Consider the following 20,205-nt stretch of genomic DNA (forward strand, 5'->3'; position numbering starts at 1 on the left):
CAACAGATAGTATTCAATATGTTTGGGTGATATCCAGGTTAGAAAAGGAAGAATAGACATTAGAACTGATAGTGTTGAGTGAAAAACAATGTTTTGAATTGTGAATTAAATTCACTTAAAGTGGTAGTTGTTCTGAGTGTTAAGTTTGGGTGGTGTGACAGAAAAAGACCTGCCGCCCATTGAAGATAAACAGAACCTGGGCACACACAGAAGTTCAGAACTGGGAGACCGTAGTGAGCGAGAGAGAATATACGGAGAGAGTAGGTTGGAAAATAGGAAGAAGCAAAGCCATTGAGTGCCTTAAAAGTGAGCAGAAGAGTTTTGTATTTTGTAAGTTAGTATTCTGCCAGCAGAATTGTGAATGTACTGCAAGCAGGAGATTGAATGAGCTGGTAAACCAGAAACAATTGTGTTACAATAGTCAAAGCGTGACGTAATCAAGGCATGAACTAATGATTCCGCATCTTTTTTACTGATAAAAGGGCAAAGTTGCACAATTCGTCGTAGCTGGAAAAAAATCTCTGGAGAGTTTATGGATGAATCTGGCCGACAAGCATTACATATTTGGATATCATCCGCATAACAGTGGTAATTAAAACCATGGCGGCAAATTATTTTCTGCCAAGTGGCTGAATGTAAATAATCAATAATAGCGGTCCGAGAACGGAACCCTGGGGAACAGCTTGTTTGAATAGGACAGTGAGGAATTTGGAATTGTGCAAAGAGATGTAGAGCTGCCTATCAGTGAGATATGAGGAAAACCAGGATAATGCAGAGCCTGAGATGCCAAACTCTGCGAGGCAGGAAAGTAATATCTTATGAAAGACAGTATCAAAAGCTGAGGTCGAGTAATAGAAGAAAAGTAAGGCTAAATATCAATGACATCCTTTACAAGTGCAGTTTCGATACTGTGCTGTGAGCGAAAACCAGACTGAGAAGTATCAAAAAGACTCTTGTGGGCTAGAAATGACTGCAGCTGAGAGACGACAGTATAGGTTTATGTATTTGACAAACCACATGTCTCAGCGAGCACCTTGTATGATAAAAATCCCATAACCAAGTGCTTTAATCTGTGTTCTTACTTGTCTTCATCATAATGAAATGATCTGTGAGTTAATTACGTACTGTAACACTGGCAGATAAATCAATGCATAGCAACCAGCCTGAATACCCTAGCAACCCGCTACAAAACAAGCTAACATCTTAAATGAGCTTGTTAAAGCACACATGCCGATAAAAATGAAAAGATATCATACAGTCAAGTGTTAGTGTTGCAGAAAACACCACACACACACACACAGTGCGGTTGATCAGAGGACTGACAGTGTTTCAAGAGGTGACTGATGTTCACGTGAGCGAGCGCTTGAAGGTCTGGATAAACATGCGGTTAGGTGAGGTCTGTAACGTGAGGATTGTGGAATGCTGGACATCTGTCAAGTGCGCTCACGCTTCCAGAGAAAAGAAAAGAAAACCTGACGGCGTACCCTTCTTTTCCTCACGGGACTTCTGCTCTGCCAGGTCGGCCAGGAAGTGCAGGGGTGACTGCGACTCCGGCTGGGTGAACTTGCTGTCGGCACTGGTGTCGCTGGCCGGACTGCTCCCACCGTTAGCCTCCACCTTCACAGGAGAATTCTGCTGCCCTCCATCAGACTTACACACGGAGAACTTGTTGCTGTGATTCAGAACGTTCTGCAAAACCTGTGGAAAGAGAGAGTGTGTCAGAAACAGCTCGGCGGTTTGAAGAAAGACTGGATTGTGTTCAACATTCCACAGCAGAACAGAACACGAGCTTGTGTTAATACAGTCATTCCTCACATAACTCTGTCCAATGACATATAATGATCCGCATCAACTCATGTTCATTGTCTGATTGGTCAGGAAGGAAGGATTTATATAATTCAACAAAACACACCAACCAGTTACATTTAGTCAACAGATTTCATTGTGTAAATGAACACACACACCTGTGAGACGCCATTGGTGGAGGGCAGTTTGTTGAGAAGAGCGTTCTGTTTCCCAGTACACGAGCAGTGGGATTTAATGCTGTACTTCTCCCTGAGCATGTGCATAGTGTTCAGCAGATCTGTCAGAACTAACACACACACTACACACATCAAACACTCGCTCACAAACACAACACTGAAAGCATTTTGGCATTATGTTTCTGTCCCTACCAGTTCCAGGAATGATCTGTGTTGGCATCAGGTGCTTGTGATCGTGGGGTTGTCCCTTGACACACTTCAACCAGGCGTACAGCTCTTTGTCTGCAGAACACACACACACACACAACGCTCAGAGAACGCTTGACATTTAAATACGACACAGGAGCCGTCGCCGGCACGCTCTCCTGCAAAAGAGATGAGCTGTTTGAGTTTGAAAGTGAACGTGGAGCTGTGAGCCTCGTGGGAAAAGACACACAGGTGTGATGTGACGCCTCCAGAGGATCAGTTAATGCCCTGGGGCTGGATCACAGAGAGGACCTTAATGACAACACACAGCAGAGCTGTCAATCAAAGCACTGGGCTTCAGGACATCAGACTCCCCCTCAGGCAAACGCACAGTTGGGGTTTATTCATAGACAAATATTTGCTCTCAGGAAATCATTTTCAGGGGCGGTTTATACTGGCGTAAGGACATATAACCAAACCTATAAAAGCTCAAAGTGTACAGTGTGCGTGTGTACAACACTTCATTTCAATCAATTCAGGATGATTCTGTCAAATGAAATGATATTATAAACCCGCAGAAGAAAAGTAAGACATGATAAACCCTGTGTTTAGTGTTCAGCATACAGAAGAAAGTGAGATGAAAGCACATCAGTACAGGATTGAAGCGGCTGAATGTGATGATGACCACTGACCTTTGGAGCTCTTCTTCTCTTTGGCCTTGTAACAGTCCAAACACACCACAAATCCACATTTTTGGCAGACCCAGTGAATGTTAAACAACGTGGCTTCACACGCGTCACAGCTCTCTCTCACCCCGCTCACCGCTCGCTTCCACGCGATCTTGACTGCAGAGCAAAACAAACACAACATTCGGAACATGTCTGCGTTTCATTCTGTGGATCACACTGTGATGATGATGATGATGATGACATCATCTTCAGTATTGTGCTGTCAAGTCCTTTCTGCTCTGTCAACTAACTTCTCATTCTGATTTAAAATCATGTGTGTGTGTAGAATGTAATGGGGTTTCTCATGATCACACACCGTCTTTCTTGATCCACGTGGCCGCTGTGTTCTCAGTCATGACCAGCTGACAGAACTTGTCACCGATGAAGCTGAGGATGTATCTGGAGGTGTCCAGATCCAGAGTGTTTTCTTCATAAGTATCTGAAGCCCAGAGACTGAGAGCCTCTTCATCATACTGATCAGGAGACGAGAAGCCATCGATCCGGATCACTCCGTTCTTACTGTAAGAGAGGCTGGAGAGAGAGAGAGCAGTTAAGACTTTCATGAAGTGAGATGTGACAACATACTGAGTGTTCACACACACACACACACACACACATGCCCGTACATACCGGCGGAAGTGATAGAAGCGACAGAAGACAGGCGAGTGGGCAGGCTCTTCTCCTTCTTTGTGCGGATGGCTCGACACTCTCGACACTTCTGTAAGTTGGATCCGATCTCTGAACACGAGTCATCCTGCAGAAGGATTCACCCGTCTGCTTTAACTTCTTCACCTTCCTCCAGTCCTTCAGCACTGACCGTGGAATACCATCTGAACACACAGACAGAACACGCATCACTTCACCTCACAAAAAACACATTAACTCTTGTTTAACATGACATCATTCAATAAAAGAGAGAGTTCTGCAGAAGTTAATGTTGAAATCACACCCAAGAACTTCAGACCTGAAGCTAGAGAAGTTCAATAATGAATCACTTCCAGAATAAACGTTTGTGTTTAGAAAATAATTGCATATTTATTTTGTATTAACAAACACATATGTATATAGTTAGGAATAGTTTGCATGTACTATATGTTATTTTAATTTTTTTATTAGACGGCTCGTTTGAATGCTCGATTCTGATTGGCCAGCAGTCACGACATTTGCATGTTCGTCAGTCCTAGATAACAACCTGTAACCTGGACACAGCAAATACATTTTGACTGGTTTGTTCAGACAATTTAAATATAAATATGTCTTTTAATAACATATATGACATTATATTTACAAATGATTAAACCAAATTGCATATTCATGACATTTGAATGTCGTTTCTTACCTTAAAACCAAAACTTAACTTATTCTGCAGGTCTGAATTCGGTAAAAATGAGCTAATAAAATATTTCACATTTCATGTGCAGTTTTTTTCTCATGTGGCAAGTTGCCGTATAATAATCTGGATAATGTACAAGTAGCTGGCTGTTATCCAGCAATAAGCGCCTTCAGTGTGATACATATGTGATACAGTGTGACATATTTCTGCCATAACAACCGGCTGCCTGTACATTATCCCTAACATATATATGTATTTCCTTATTTATACAACAATTCTTTCTGGTTCTTGAATCTGATGAGAGCCATGCAACATTCCATCAGTCTCACCACGGGAACCGCTTCACCATTTATATCTCTCCCTCACTAAGCTAAGTCAGACTTATGAAACTAAGTAAAACACACAATTCACAGCTGTTACAGTAGGTGGCGATATGCATCTGAACAAGACCCGCCACATAAACAGAGAGAGTAAACAAGCGCATGTTCACATTAAAAACGATGGAAAGTGTCATGGTGAAATGAGATTAACAGATTGTCGGTGGGTTGACTTTTACAGTCTCTGTTTCTATCATTCACACACACTTGTTATTTCTCACTAATAACTTCACTCAAGCACCACTGCTCATATTTTAAAAGACATGAGGGCTTTGAATTAGTAACAGAGGTTTGTTTAACTGTTATGCTGGGCTGGAATTCGTGGTGGAAGAAAGTAGTTCCCAGTTCAATTAAAAAACAGTGGGTTTAAAGACACTCTGATGTTGTTTCTGATTATCTACACACTTGTGCCATTGAACTGTGTATAAATACAATATCGCTCTCGTAGTCGTGTGAGAGAGCTCTATATCATCAGCTGTGTATCAGCAGCTGTGTCCTGTACTCGACCTGAGGCTGCTGTCTCTGACCTGATCACAGCTAAGCTGACTCTCCTACAGGTGTGATGTTGCATTAGTGTGTGTATGTGTTCATTAAATCATATTTATGAATATATTATAATACACAGTCAGGCATATATTACTATAAACACAAATGTTTACTCTGGATGCCATTAATTGTAGAACAGCCCGAGGCATTTAATAAGAAAGTTCCAAGCGCTGCTAGAGCTTTCCTGTAGCTCAGTGGTAAGAGCATTGTGTTAACAACGCAAGGTTGTGGGTTCGATACCCATACCTATGTATAAATGTATAGGAAATTGCAATGTAAGCCGCTTGGATAAAAGCACCTGCTAAATGGATAAATGTAATGCTTCAGTATAATCATGAACAATCCAAAAGTCTAAGGCAGCTGTCCTCCAGATGTTTTTCCACGTCATCCAACAGAAATCTCTCTAAAACACTGCAAACCTTCCAATGACCCCAAAGTCAACATGAAGTAGAATTCAGAACTCATTAGACTTCCATAACGTCACACGTTTGAGTGAAATACAGTATTTAACCCAAGAAAAGACTGAATGATGAAAAGTCCTGAGCTGGAAGAGGTTACATCACCATCATCACATGGTGTAGGGAGGGTTACCAAGAACCAGTACTTTTCTTAGTTGATATCAGAGTATGGATAAGATTCATGCCAAACAATACTGTTATCGATACTTGTGTTCATGGGCGTAAATCCCGGGGGGGACGGAGGGGACATGTCCCCCTCTATCCGAGGGTTGTCCCCCCCTCAATCAATTAAATTCGCTATTGTCATTTTTTTATCTAATCTAATTGTGTAATGAGTAGAAAATACAAAAGCAAAAATTGCGTTTTAAATTTAGAAACTGTTGAGTTCCCCTTGCCTCTCACAATGGTTTGGCCCAATGCCTGCTATCCACTTTAATCTCACCTGCGCATTGCGCAACACATTCAAGTCAGGTATGCGGCTCAGTTCATCAGTGGTTGTTGAACTCCAGTAAGAAGGATATTTTATTCACTTTAAATGAAGTGATTCTCTTTAATGTAGTTCAGGCTGATTCATTAATAAATTAGTTGTTTAAAAAAATGCTGATTACCGATGTATTTTTCGCTGAATCTGCTATGTTAGCTAGTTAACGTTAGCTTGTTACATAGGACTTCACACACTGCAACTAACACGCCGAAGCCGTTTCGCATTTATGTTATATTTTAAGCGACCTGGCATGATGTGAACATTAACCGCAACACTTAGCCACCGATCCCGCCATAGCGTCCACAAAAGGTGCTCAGCTTTCATTCAGTGAGAGGATCGTTTTCTCAGCATCTATTGTGTGCAGTGTGTGCGCGGCGGATAAGATAAACATTCAGTTTACTGAATCTCGGGCGATTCATCAACGACTACAACACATAATGTAAGTTTGTTTGGCTACACGAACATGAACAATTTTGTTAGCGGAGATTGGGCACTACAGGGGAATATAACAACCACTCAATAATGTCGATGTACGGTTACTTTGTCAAACAATGTTGCAGTATAAATCAGGATAACATTTCAAAACTGTTTAAAAAAGTGACTGACTGATGTAGTAGCATGGGTAGTTCCTGTCTTCACAACAAAGACAAAAATTATATATAAATATATATAAATGGAAAAAGCTTGTTCACAGTTCAGTTATAATATGACTGCAAGTCTGCATGATAAACCTATAAACCTAATGCATATTGTCGCTTAGTGTCGTAGTAAGTACAATTTTGACTGTATTATTTGTGTCCCCTCCAAAAATTGCTCTTGAGAAATGTTATATGTATTGTCCCCCCCTACTGTTAAATGAGATTTACGCCCATGCTTGTGTTGTTTTATCTCTGTGTAATCGGCTGCCTGTCATTTTCCATCAGAATGGCTGAAGTTTGCTCATCATATATGTGTGATATCTAGGGCCATATGATTTCTGCAATGTATTTGTAATCTGATCGTGTTTATGAGTGAAAGAGGGGCATGGTTGAGCTTGTGCAGCTTTCAGCGTTTTTGAATGTGCTAGTAAAATGATAAAAAATAGAACATGTAATTAAAAAAATATGACTTAAATTTATGCAGACCTAAAACCAGAAAGAAAAAATGAAGTACGGTCTAGCAGCCAAATAACCATAGTGATGTAAAGTAAACATGTTGAATGAACTTATGATGTGCTTCTCTGCACATGCTGAGTGCTGTAAGTGAGATTTCATCATTATCCAGGTGATTACGTCTTCCGGTCATGTGATCTTTGGCGGAACAGGACTCTGGTTAGTTAGAGTGCTTCAGCTGGATCGTTTACGGTCCTTCCTACGGAGTACTGGTTTGTTATTTTGTTTTGTTATTTTAGCTTGTTGTTTTTAGGGGTAATCCCGGGTGGGAATTTAATTCCTGTTGGGGGTACGCTTTCGGGCAGTAGCTAAAGGCACTGTCACGAAGTTGAGCGTTTCAAGTCGCCTCGTGCCCGGTAAGCCCCAGAAGACTAGACAGGAAAAATTTAGACATGAAAGTTAGGACACCTGAGCTCTGTTCAGCTTGTGACCGGTTGACGAAAGTTTTCCCCTGGACCTATGTGAAATATGACATGTTGAAGATTGGTAAGTGATTTCATTTATTTGTTTTTTTTGTGTGTGTGTGTGTGTTTTTCCAGAAATAAGAACACAAGAGCTATGTAGATGGAAATGCGCTTATTAAAATATTTATGACATTTGATCAGTGGTCTACGCATAGATTCTTCTTTTCTCTGTGATAACCTAAATTACTTATTTTTGAAGATAATGTCTTCCCTTGTTGAGGAGTTTGTTGTTAGCCCGTCTGAGGATTTGTTAGAAAAACTCACTAAAGACCAGTTATGTGAGATTGTTCACCATTATGAATTGATAATCACTTCTCAGGAAAAGAAATTAAAAGAGACGTTAGTTATAGCGGTTAAAAATCAACTCTTTGAGAAAGGTGTATTTGGAGATTTTAGCACATCGTCAGAGGAAACAAGTGAAATCGAGAAAGGGAGGGCTGAGGGAGAAATTAAAATACAAAAAGAGATAGAATTTCGTAAACTTGAACAACAAATCGAGTTAAAACGATTGGAAAATGAGGACCGTGAACGTGAACGTGTGCATGAACGTGAACGCGACGAACGTGCGTTCGCTCTTAGGAAATTGGAACTAGAAATTACGGCTAGACGGGATGAGTCTCTTAAGCGTGAGGAATCTCCTACAAATGGTGAGCCTTCCGAGTCTTTGATACCCTCTCGCTGGAGAGATTTCGATATTGCTAAAAATATTCGTCTTGTGCCTCCTTATTCAGAGAAAGATGTAGATCGATATTTTGCTCATTTTGAAAGGGTTGCAACTACGTTACAGTGGCCTAAAGAAGTGTGGCCGCTTATGTTACAGTGTGTTTTTACGGGAAAAGCTCAAGAGGTATTTGTGGCTCTTAGTGACGAACAAGCTGGACAGTACGACGTTGTTAAAAGGGTTATCTTGCATGCTTATGAACTGGTACCGGAAGCTTATAGACAAAGATTTAGAAATGCAAGGAAATGGGAACAACAGACGTTTGTAGAGTTTGCCCGAGAGAAAGAGGGATTGTTTGACAGATGGTGCACTTCACAAAAAGTAGAGTCTAAAGAAGATTTAAAACAGCTTATTCTTTTAGAAGACTTTAAAAATTGTCTTCCTGAAACTGTAACTGTTTATTTGAATGAACAAAAAGCGAAACGACTGGATGAGGCTGCTGTGTTGGCTGAGGAATATGTGTTAACTCATAAACGAGTTTCTGAACGTTGTGTTAATTATGAGAAAAACAGAAATTTCTCTCATAAAAATAGACAACCTAATTTTGGTGACACTAACCATATACGATCTCTTCCATTAGTTAATTCCAATCGCTCGGTTACAGATAAGGTGGATATTATTTGTTTTTATTGTAAGAAAGTGGGACACAAGGTGTCGGACTGTCCAACCCTTAATAAAAAGGGGAAGTCTACTAAATTTGTTGGCTTAATTACTTGTGATAATCGATTGTCTGGCAGCAAAAATGTGGAGAAACGTAACTGTTTACCATCGATTACTTCATCAGATATTAAAAATGGTAATGAAATGAGTTATACTCCCTTTATCACGGATGGGTTTGTGTCATTCTCAGATCAACAATCTCCAGTACCCATTCGGATACTTAGGGATACAGGGGCTGCTCAGTCTTTTGTAATGGCTGGCGTGTTGCCACTTTCAAGCGAAACTGCTACGGGTAGACATGTACTGGTTCGTGGGCTTGAGATGATTCCTGTTTCAGTACCATTGCATAAACTTTATCTTGCATCCAAATTAGTTACCGGTGAGGTGATTGTAGGAGTGCGTCCATTTCTCCCAGTACCTGGTGTTACATTCATACTGGGGAACGATTTGGCGGGAGGTAAAGTGTGGGGTAGCGCTGATGTTGTGTCTCCACCTATAATGGTCGATATACCTGAGGTCCCACAAAAATCTGACACGAATGTGGGGGAAAATCTGAATGTGTTCCCAGCATGTGCAGTTACACGGGCGATGGTAAAACAACAAGAATGCGGGGATGGTTCAGATTTTCTGTCCATAGAAGACACCTTTATGACTATACCTGAAGTTGATGAGACGGGATCAAATAATGCTTCTGATTCTTCTCTACAAATAGAGGAAGTTTCTATTTCTTCTGCCGATTCCGTGAGAGTGGAAGATGACCACAAAGAAATTAACTCTGAAGTGATTGATGGGGATGTAAGTCCAATAACATTGAAAGATGAGATAAATGTTTGTTCGTTGACAAAATTGTTCAAGATTTCTCGTGATGAGTTGATAATCGAACAAAGTTCTGACCCTTCGCTTAAAGTTTTTTTTTACAATAGCTCAGTCTAGAGAAACTCCTGAGGTGGAATTCTCAGGCTATATACTGAGTGAAGGTTTATGATGTCGACAGTGGGTATCAAACAGGGACTCTTTTGTTAACCCTGTGTTGCAGATTGTAGTACCAACTAAGTTTAGAAAAGCAGTATTGGAATTGGCTCATAATGGTATAGCGGGACATACTGGTGTGCGGAAAACTCATGACAGGATAATACGTCGTTTTTTTTGGCCAAAGTTAAAGAAAGACGTTTCGTCCTATATAAAAACTTGCCATACATGTCAGATGACGGGTAAGCCCAACCAGGTGATTCCAGTTGCCCCATTGCAACCTATTCCTGTTCTAGCAAAACTTTTGAGCATTTGATCATTGACTGTGTGGGTCCGTTACCCCGTTCAAAAGCTGGACATGGGTTTTTACTAACCGTTATGTGTCAATCTACTCGTTACCCCTCTGCATATCCTTTAAGGTCAATCACAACTAAATCAGTCTTAAAGGCTCTTTCAAACTTCATGTCTATTTTTGGGATCCCTAGGGTAGTGCAAAGTGATCAAGGCTCAAATTTCATGTCCAAACAATTTGCAAAAGCATTACAACAACTTCAAACTAAACACAATATATCCAGTGCTTATCATCCCCAAAGTCAGGGAACCCTTGAACGTTTCCATCAGACATTAAAGTCTCTTATGCGCTCTTATTGTGTAGAGCTTGGCTCCGATTGGGAAGAGGGTCTTCCCTGGTTGTTATTAGCAATTAGGGAGGTTGTTCAGGAAAACACTGGATTTAGTCCAAATGAATTGATTTTTGGACATGTTGTCAGGGGACCAACAGCTGTTTTGGCAGATGAATGGAATACAATGAAAACATCAGAGAATGTTTTAGACTATGTCAGTGGTTTTCGCTGTAGACTTTATGAAGTTAGGGCTGCTGCTAAACGTAAATTAGGAAAATCTCAGATAAAAATGCAACGTTTGTTCAACAGAAAGACAGAAAAGAGGAGTTTTAAACCAGGTGATCAGGTGTTGGCATTGTTGCCTGTTGTAAATACTCCTTTTCAGGCAAAATTGGTGGTCCCTACAACATTGACAAACGTCTTTCTGACAATAACTATCTGGTTAAGACCCCTGATAGACGAAAAAAAGTACAAGTTTGTCATATCAATTTACTTAAGCCATACTATTCTTCGGTGTCACCCATATCTGTTGGTGTAATTACCCCTACACCTGACTGTAGTTCACCCATGGTGAATCCGAATATGGAGTTTTCTGTTTTTCCAAGTGAAGAGATGGAGGAGGGTGTGAAGGGTCCTTCACAAGCTATTGTAGAAGGACGTCTTAAGAACACCGAGGTACTGGATAACCTAGAAAAACATCTTTCTCATTTGACTACTCAGGAGAGAATCGATATTACTCAATTGATCAATTCGTATCCTTCCTTATTTCCTGATGTTCCAACTCGAACCTCTGTGATTTGTCATGATATTGATGTTGGTTTAGCGTCACCTACTAAGCAACATGCATATCGTGTGAATCCCAGGAAAAGAGAAATATTAGGGAAGGAAGTTAAATATCTATTGACTCATAATCTTGCTGAACCTAGTTTCAGTGCTTGGAGTTCCCCTTGTCTGCTGGTTAATAAACCAGATGGGACATACCGTTTCTGTACTGACTATAGGAAATTGAATGCGGTTACAAAACCTGATTGTTATCCATTACCATGGTGTGATGATTGCATTGACCGAGTTGGTTCAGCTCAGTTTGTGAGCAAATTTGATCTTTTGAAAGGATATTGGCAGATACCTTTAACCCAAAGGGCAAAGGAACTGTCTGCATTTGTGACGCCCGATAATTTCTTGCAATATAACGTTATGCCATTTGGAGTCCGAAATGCTCCAGCTACGTTTCAACGTCTAGTAAATCATGTGTTATACGGGATGCGGGGATGTGAAGCGTACCTAGATGATGTGGTCATTTATAGTAGTACATGGACTGATCATGTGACACAAATTAAAGAACTTTTTTCTCGTCTTGCCACTTCTAATCTTACTATAAACCTGGCAAAATGTGAATTTGGAAAAGCCAGAGTTACTTATCTTGGTAAGATTTTGGGTGGTGGACAAGTTAGACCTGTGGAAGCAAAAATTTAGGCTATTTGTGAATTTCCAGTACCTCAAACCCGACGTGAACTTCGTAGGTTTTTGGGAATGATAGGATATTATAGAGGTTTTTGTAAAAACTTTGCCTCTGTTGTGGTGTCTCTTACTGACCTTCTTAGTGTAAAAATACCTTTTGTATGGACAGAAAAGTGCCAAGAGGCATTTGAAAATGCAAAAATGTTACTTGCTACAGCTCCTGTACTTTTGGCTCCCAATTTTGATATTCCCTTTAGAGTTGCAGTGGACGCCAGTGAGAGTGGGGCTGGTGCTGTTTTAATGCAGATAAGCTCAGATGACATAGAACACCCAGTTTGTTATTTTTCAAGGAAATTTAATCGACACCAGCGGGCTTACTCTACTGTTGAGAGGGAGGCGCTTGCTCTTATTCTTGCTGTCCAACACTTTGAGGTATATCTGGGGTCATCTACCAGCCCCATACTGGTATATACGGATCATAATCCTTTGGTGTTTATTAATAAGATGCGGAATCAAAATCAACGCATTATGCGTTGGAGTTTGATTCTTCAACAATACCCATTGGATATTAAACACATAAGGGGGAAAGATAACATTATTGCAGATGCTTTGTCCTGTGTTTAGATTTGGGGTATGTTTTTCTTCTCTTGTTTCATAGGGCCCAGGAGGAAGAGAAGGAACCTGAACCCCTCAGAATGTTGTTTTTTTTTTTCCCATATATATGTATATGTTTTGGTGTGAAGGTTGTCTATGTTGAAAACCTTCTTTTTAGGTAGGGAGGTGTTACGACCCCCCCCCCCTCTGCCTACCTTAGTTTTTTTTCTTTCTCGCCAGTGCACGGGCAGGATGGAAATTAAGTGACTTGATTAAACAATTAGTTACACCTGAGTTTTGTTTGTGGGAATACCTTCTGTCCGAATAAAGAGGGTGGAGTAGCTCTCTTTGGGAGAGGACGTTTTATCTGCCCTCTCAGTTATTTTTCTTTTCTTGATTGTTATATGTTTTGTAATCTTCAACATGTCTAGTTTATTTTCCATTATACGGGAAAGCCTGTTTCTTTTGTTGCCCCCTAGCTGAGTTAAATTATATTTCCTTTTTGCTTTATACATTTTAATAAATTCAATTTTGTTAAAAAACGTATTTATGTTTTCTGACTCCTTCTTTATGTTGCGGTTTGAGTAACGAGCTAAGCCGTAAAATAAGGAACACACACACGTTTTGTTATGTGACATTTTCTGTTTGCTCAGAAGCATTTCTTGAAATGTTTAACATCTTTTCACATCATGTGTTTTTGGATCAAATTATAGAGCATAGTATCGATAACAGTATTGATAAGTACCGGTATTGATAAGCAGTATCGATAACATCTTAGCGATACCCATCCCTATCATGGTGTATCCAAGTAGAAGTCATTCTAACATTACCAGCTGTTAACTGTCATTATATGTTTACATCAGCTATAAATGACATTCAGTTACTGTGATAACTGTTAACAATGTCTGACTGGTCCATAATTTTTAGGCCCAGGGCCTTTTACAGATTAAAAAGGAATATAAAGATTATAAAAGTAAACCGGGTCAATTCTGAATTCATCTAAAAGAAAGAGTGTGAGAGAGCAGCTGCTATTCACCTCCTGCAAACATGATGAAATGTATTTTTATTGGGACTTACTGGTGCTGGCCAGCTTAAGTTTGGTTTTTTCCTTGGCACTCCGGAAGATGCAGTTCGTCTTCATCTCGTCATCGTCCTTCTCATTGTCTCCCTTTCTCTTCTGCATGTCGTTCTGCTTTTTTTTGTAGGTGGGTTTGGGTTGCCGTTTAGTCCTCTGCTCTAGCTTACTCTCGCTTGAGTCTGAGTCGTCTCCACTCTCCGAGGCCGATTCATATGAACGCTTGGGCACACGCCGTGTCTTTCTGTCCTCGGGTGACAGCTTGTCCTCTTGTCCTTTGCCATCTTTGCTCAAGTCCACATCAGTGGAAGCAGATCCTGCGATCAGGCTAACGGTGCATGGCTTTATTAGCTCTGAAATGGCATTGGTGCCTTTCTCAGATTTGTTGGTGTTTTTGTCCTCCTCAGAGTGGCGTGTGAGCCAGGCTTTCTTCAGCTTGTGGTAGTTTTGTTGGCACACCTGCGCTGGCTGTCCGTTGGGTAGTGGGCTGGCTTTGCTGGCGGGGTTGCCTTGCGTAGTGTTGTCCTGGATAATGGTGGGCGAGTCCTGAGAGGATCGGACACTACCGCTCTCACTCTCTGAGGCGCTGCTGGAGCCGAGGGAATGAGCCACAGCCAGAGCTGCTTTGGCCTTCTTCAGGTGAACAAAGTTCCTGGAGTAGGCCTGCGCAGAGGCGGCAGTAGGTGAAGTGGTTCTGGAGCCGCCCTCCTGCGATTCAGTGATGGTGGGAGTTTTAGACACGGACCTCTCCGGTCTGATGCTACTGCTGGTGCCAGAGACCGAGAAGGACAGCTCTTCTCTTCTACTATGATTCTCCAGGCTAAACCCGCTAGCGACGGCGGAAGTGCTTTCGTCACTAACTAAATGAAACACAGGCAGCGGTGGGATGGAAACACTACTCTGTGTTACTCGTATCAAGTTTTTCTTGTAATGATCACTGGCGTCCTCCAGGTTTGTGTTGGGTAGGATGACTCTGCCAGATTCCCAGCTCTCCACCACTGCCTGAGGCCGGCCGCCAAACATTCTGCCACTGGGCGACTCTTTGGTGCTCATCTTGGGACCTGGCGAGCCGTCATACATTATGCAAGTAGATGGTCGGACGATAACAGATGCCATGGCTACCTGCGGCTTGATTTGCCTGTTCTCTGACTGTCTAATAATTTTATCGTGGCTCTTAGGTTCTCCTCCGGTCCTCCAGGCCTCCAGCTCGGCTCTGCTTTTCTCATCTCTCAGCTCTGGGAGCAGGGTGGGCGGCTTCTGTTGCTCTGACACCTTCCCGGCCGAGCTGACGGGTTGTATGGGGGTGAGCGTCGGCGGAGAAAGACGGCCGTAGGCTACTTCCTTGCGGTCAGGTGTCTGTTGGGTGGGCGGGTGAAACACGGGAGCTCGACGCAGGGCCGGCATACCCTTGGGTTGAGCAGACGGAGAGATGGCCGGGCTACAGCGCTCAGTGAACGTCACCACTGAGGTGCTGAGTGAGTGCACGGGCGACTGTTGACTGAGCTGCTCTGTGATCTTACCCATCAGCCCCTCTGTCTCTGGCTGGTGTTTAATGAGGGGGGGAGGCTTGGAGAGGGACTTGCTGTGAGTTGAGCTGTAAGTGCTCAGAGACAAGGGGCTGGACGCCGGGGGCAAGTAAGAATCTTTGGATGAGTAAAGTCGCGGCGGCTCGTTCACGACGCTGTTAGACAGTGTGGTGAAGTAGTTGGTTTGAGGAAGGGACTGGGACCCCGAGTGTTTGTACTTGTAAAGATCCGAGTGCTCCACCTCTTTCAAGTGGCTTTTGGACTGTGAGGTAATGCGAGAGTAATGTTCACGCTCAGACTCCCCGGTGCGGTTCTTGGCTGTGTAGGGGGCCACTTCTTTACTCTCTTTCAGGATGAGACGGTTCTCTTCTTTGTATTTGCTGTTGCGGTCAGACTCTTGAGGCATGGGTGATGATGATGGTGGTTGTTGTTGTTTGCCGTGGGGGGAGTCCATGTAGAGACGGTGCAGTTCTTTATTGGTGGGTGTCCGGCTGCGGTCCTGCTCTTGCTTCAGATGGCTGGTGGCCAGGCCACGCATCGGATTCACAAACACATTATTTTCCCGCTCTCTGAAGAGACAACACACAGAGTTAGAAGTGTAAAAAAATTATGAAAATAATCACAGTAACAACCTTCATGAATATGCTGCATGCGTTGTTTATGTAGAAGTCTAGACAGGACCGGATCACTAACCCAAGTGTTTAGCTGTTAAAGATGTAAAGCGGACATTTACTGATCTTTCTTCAGTGTGTTCTTTCTCAGATATTAGATGAAGGAAATATTCAGATATATGAGAACTGTCATTGAATGAGCGTACAGTGTACCTATCACATGCCATTTGTTCCAGCTCAGGTCTCACAGCTAGCCACGCTTTCTGTACCTGCAAAACTGTGAGAATGAACTAAGTTTGCGTGTGTGTGTGTGTGCGCTCACTCTTTGTGGAGTTCTCCTGGGGTTTTGGAGAGCGGTGGGCTGGAGTGTGAGCTGATCTTGATGGGTCGATAGGGTTCAGCGCTGGCTGGTCTGCAAGGAACATGGCTCAAAATGCCCATGCCGTCTGCGGAGGATACAGGGGTGGGCTGGTGTAACCACGGGCTGGGGTTGTTCTGCAAAAATACATACAGAAGGTCAAAATGCCCAGTTCCCACAGTAAGAGGCGAATCAAAAAATCATGTTTATCGCTGAAATCCTTGAAACATTGAGAAAGACATCTGTCTCTCCTCTAAAACGACTTGCTGACTTCATGATTTGCTCTCGGCCATACACATCCGGCTGTACTCTATATCAGCTTAAGACAAACATAAACGATGACTAATAACAGAAAGGTGAACACTTACCCTGCGCAGGCTGGAGTCTGAATTGACAGCATTTTCCGGATGAACCCACTTGTACCCGGGCGCGTAGGAGTGGGCACCGTTGGGGTACTGCCAGATGATGGGGTAGAGTCCCAGCTGGTTGTAGGACGAGCCTCCGTGCGTCTGCGCCAGCAGTGATGAGGGCGACAGCTGCTGCTGGAGGAACTGCTGCTGCTGGTGGGGATGATGGTGGGCCAGGGTCAGGTGTCCGAGCCCGGAGTCCAGCCGGGGATGACCGCTCAGGATGGAGCCTGGTGGAATAGTGGGCAGCACGCTGGGCAGCAGGTGTGGGTGGTGCACTGGATGACCGATGGAAGAAGAAGGGAGGAGATGGGACGGGTGGTGCGAGCTGGGCGTCAGACACGTGCCGTGAGAGGAAGTGTGAAGTGAATGGAGATGGGGATGAAGGTAAGTCATGTGGTTGTTTTCCGACTCCGGCCGAACCAAGGCAGGGTCTCTGTAAATCGTAAAATGCTCGTTTTTTTCAACCACAAGCTGGCTTTTAGCGGATTCGGACAGCGTGCCCCGTGGGGGCACAGGTTTGAAACTGGAGCGAGGTATGTCCTGTTCAAGTTTGACTGCAGAGCGACCTGCGGTGAGAAGGTTATCGGGGTGACGCAGTTTGTGTTTGGACACCTCAGGGGATATATTTGGTTTGGGCTTGGAGGACTCGAGAACGCTGTGAGCTTTTGACTTGACGATGTCAGGTGAGAGAGTGCACTTGGGCTTGAGGATGTCCGGGGATGAGTTGGATTTGGGTTTGGGTAAGTCAGGGGAGGGACTGAGTTTATGAGGTTTTCTGATGTCTTCTGTTAGCAAGGCATTTTTAATGACCATAGATGTGTACTGCTTCAGGAGCTTCCCTCTCTCACCCAGAGCTGCTGACTCGCTTACTGACGTCACTGGCCGTATGACCTCCGAGTGGGCAAATTCCATCTTGCCGGTAATGCCGAGGGCGTTCTGCTGTCTGGACTCGGGGCCGTACACATCACCTTTCTGAGATGCCAGCAGGGCCGATACGGCCTCCGAGCTCTCTCTGGAACTGGGTGCCGTGTTGGTGTCCTCCGTGATATCAATCACACATTTGGGCGTAAGCGTCAGAGGCATCCCCGGGCCGTATTGGTCCTTGGGGAGGGTTTTCACAGTGCTCTTCATTTCCACAATGCAGCTTTGGACCTCGGTCAGCCCTGAGCCCTGGTTCTGCGTGCAGGAGGAGTCCTGAGGGGGCAGCGGAGATCTCCGCTCACTGTCCGCCCGCTGAGCCATTTCCACAGCCACAGGCTTTCCGCTTTTCTCTGTCACTTGCATCTCATCCCAAGGAGAAAGTCTGGGGCTTACACTCAACATGTCCACTGGCTGGGAGCCTTGGGATTTCTCCTCGTCTTCTGGAGCTTTGCAAGTGTTCTTGCATCTGAGCTCATTCTCTGAACTCTGCTCTGAGGATGAGTCCACGCTCCGTTTGTTGGAGATCTCAGAGTCGCTGCTCTCCGACAGGTCTGACACTTCTGTTTTGATTCGTTTGAGCCCACTCTTCTTGTCCTCCTCGTCTGCCTTTCTCCTCTTGTTTGTCTTGCTTTTGTTTTTAGAAGAATCTAGAAGGACAGAGGGAAGAGCAATGTTAGAGAAAGACAGAAGCAAAACATCAGGCGACGGCAGACAATTACAAGCAAGCCGAGTGCACGAGAAACCCAGATCAGGATGATGTCATCTTGTTCATGTGTTAAAGCTGATTGAATCTTAAGTGCTGCATTAGAAGTGTGATGGATGGGACCTTGCTTGAATTTATGAACACTTAAAACCTCCATTTGGCTGCTGTGCCTGCACTCATATCATCTCTCAAACACTGGAATTATGACAGAAAGAGCTAAATGATCCTTTACCAGACGACCATCCGGCCGAGAGACTACCACTGAACTCAAATATACAACACAGGCCTGAACCAAACCTCCAGTAATAACTTCTGTGTGACATGAGTCTATCACACCTCTATTGATTTCACTGCATTGGCTGTCTGTTAAATACAGAATTGATGAAAAATTGTTGCTTTTTGTATATAAATTTCTTCATAATCAGGCTCCACCGTACCTATCTGAGTTACTACATCCATATACTCAATCACGAGCGCTCAGATCCGCTGACTCTGGCTTACTGAAAGTTCCCAGTCCATATCAGAAGGCCTCAACCTGATCTATTTTCAAGTCTACTCTTCAAACTTATTTCTTCTCTTTGGCATTTAATATTCTTTGACCTGGTGTGCGATGATGAAACTTGTCCATTTTATTGACCTGGTTTATCTTGCATACCCCGTACAGCACTTTAGTCGACTTTGGTTGTTTTAAAAGTGCTACAAATAAAATGCTATTGAGTTGTATGCAATCTTTCTGAATTCCTCTGAATATGAAAATGAGATTGCTGCTCTGTTTCTTTTGAAAATCTAAGGATGACTGAAATACACAGACATGCTACACATACAGTATACCTGCTCCTCTCCTCCTGTCATGAGCTACAAGTCTAGGAATCATCATCATATCATCATCATATCATCATCATATCCTCACTGAGGAAGAAGAGAACTTTACGAGAGAATCAGCCCTGTTATGGGGATTATTTTGCAGTAACATTAACGTGTTTGTTTTGTCATTATCAAAAGGTCACTGTTAGCCTGTGTGTGTAGTTGGTTTTGTTTAACTGTCAGAATAATGATTCAGTGTTCAGAAACACTTTGGCCGCTGAGTGCCGTGATTCACTCAAGTATCCCATAGAGCCGTTTCATAAAAGGAAATGGATCTTCAAACTCACAACATTTAGAATTATTCCTTAACCTCACGGTCAAGACCAAAGGTGCAAGTTAACTCTACACTTCCCAGAGATCAAACAAATGAGCGGGAAACACCTCAAACTGCTCAGGGTTCCCAGCATCAATTATACCGAAATGTTTACCTTTCCCTCCACCGTCTGTTTTTTCATCTTTGATCTTCTCATCGTCTGGAACGCTGCTGTCGGAGCCTTTTCGTCGCGAAGAGCGTGAGCCGCGCTGTTGACCCGGTGACGGCTGCTGCTGGTGTTGCTGGGATACCTGCGGCGGTGCATTCTGGGATTGCTGCTGCTGAGAGGCCTGTTTTGGGGCGGAGCCGGGCGAATTCATGACAGGTCTGGGGCTGTTGGCTTGGGCGCGCGTGTAATGACCCTGTAAAGAATCAGCAGTGCATACACAAACAGAAGCGTCAGCGGCCTCGACACGCACATGTACTCCACACACAGGCTGAGAGAATGCTTTTACAACCACCACCAATACCAAAGCCAGCAGCGACTGCACTACACGCGTCTGTAAAACATGTGGTCACAGAGCTAGGCTTAAAAGAAGAGTTCCTATGGCTCTTTAAGCCCAAACCCTCTGAATTCATGCAAGCAGAGCGTGTGGATGGAGATTGAAGCATTAACTGAACGTATCGAGACAGCTTTCATCATACACAGGGATATGCAGGTGATATAAAGCAGCTCTAGATCTACGGAGA

General features: G+C 43.3%; 1 protein-coding gene across 1 annotated transcript in view; it reads right to left on the reverse strand.

The window, feature by feature from the left end:
* jmjd1cb (jumonji domain containing 1Cb) overlaps positions 1–20,205 on the reverse strand; it is a 110,822-nt gene that overhangs the window by 6,445 nt on the left and 84,172 nt on the right. Inside the window, 12 exon segments of the mRNA XM_056770867.1 lie at positions 1,485–1,698; positions 1,965–2,092; positions 2,175–2,264; positions 2,861–3,013; positions 3,213–3,427; positions 3,527–3,587; positions 3,590–3,655; positions 3,658–3,726; positions 13,812–15,904; positions 16,269–16,441; positions 16,673–18,282; positions 19,631–19,877. Of these exon segments, the coding sequence (XP_056626845.1) occupies positions 1,485–1,698; positions 1,965–2,092; positions 2,175–2,264; positions 2,861–3,013; positions 3,213–3,427; positions 3,527–3,587; positions 3,590–3,655; positions 3,658–3,726; positions 13,812–15,904; positions 16,269–16,441; positions 16,673–18,282; positions 19,631–19,877 (5,119 nt within the window).

This window comes from Triplophysa dalaica, chromosome 17 (assembly GCF_015846415.1).
Source record: "Triplophysa dalaica isolate WHDGS20190420 chromosome 17, ASM1584641v1, whole genome shotgun sequence".
NCBI classification, from domain to species: Eukaryota; Metazoa; Chordata; class Actinopteri; order Cypriniformes; family Nemacheilidae; genus Triplophysa; species Triplophysa dalaica.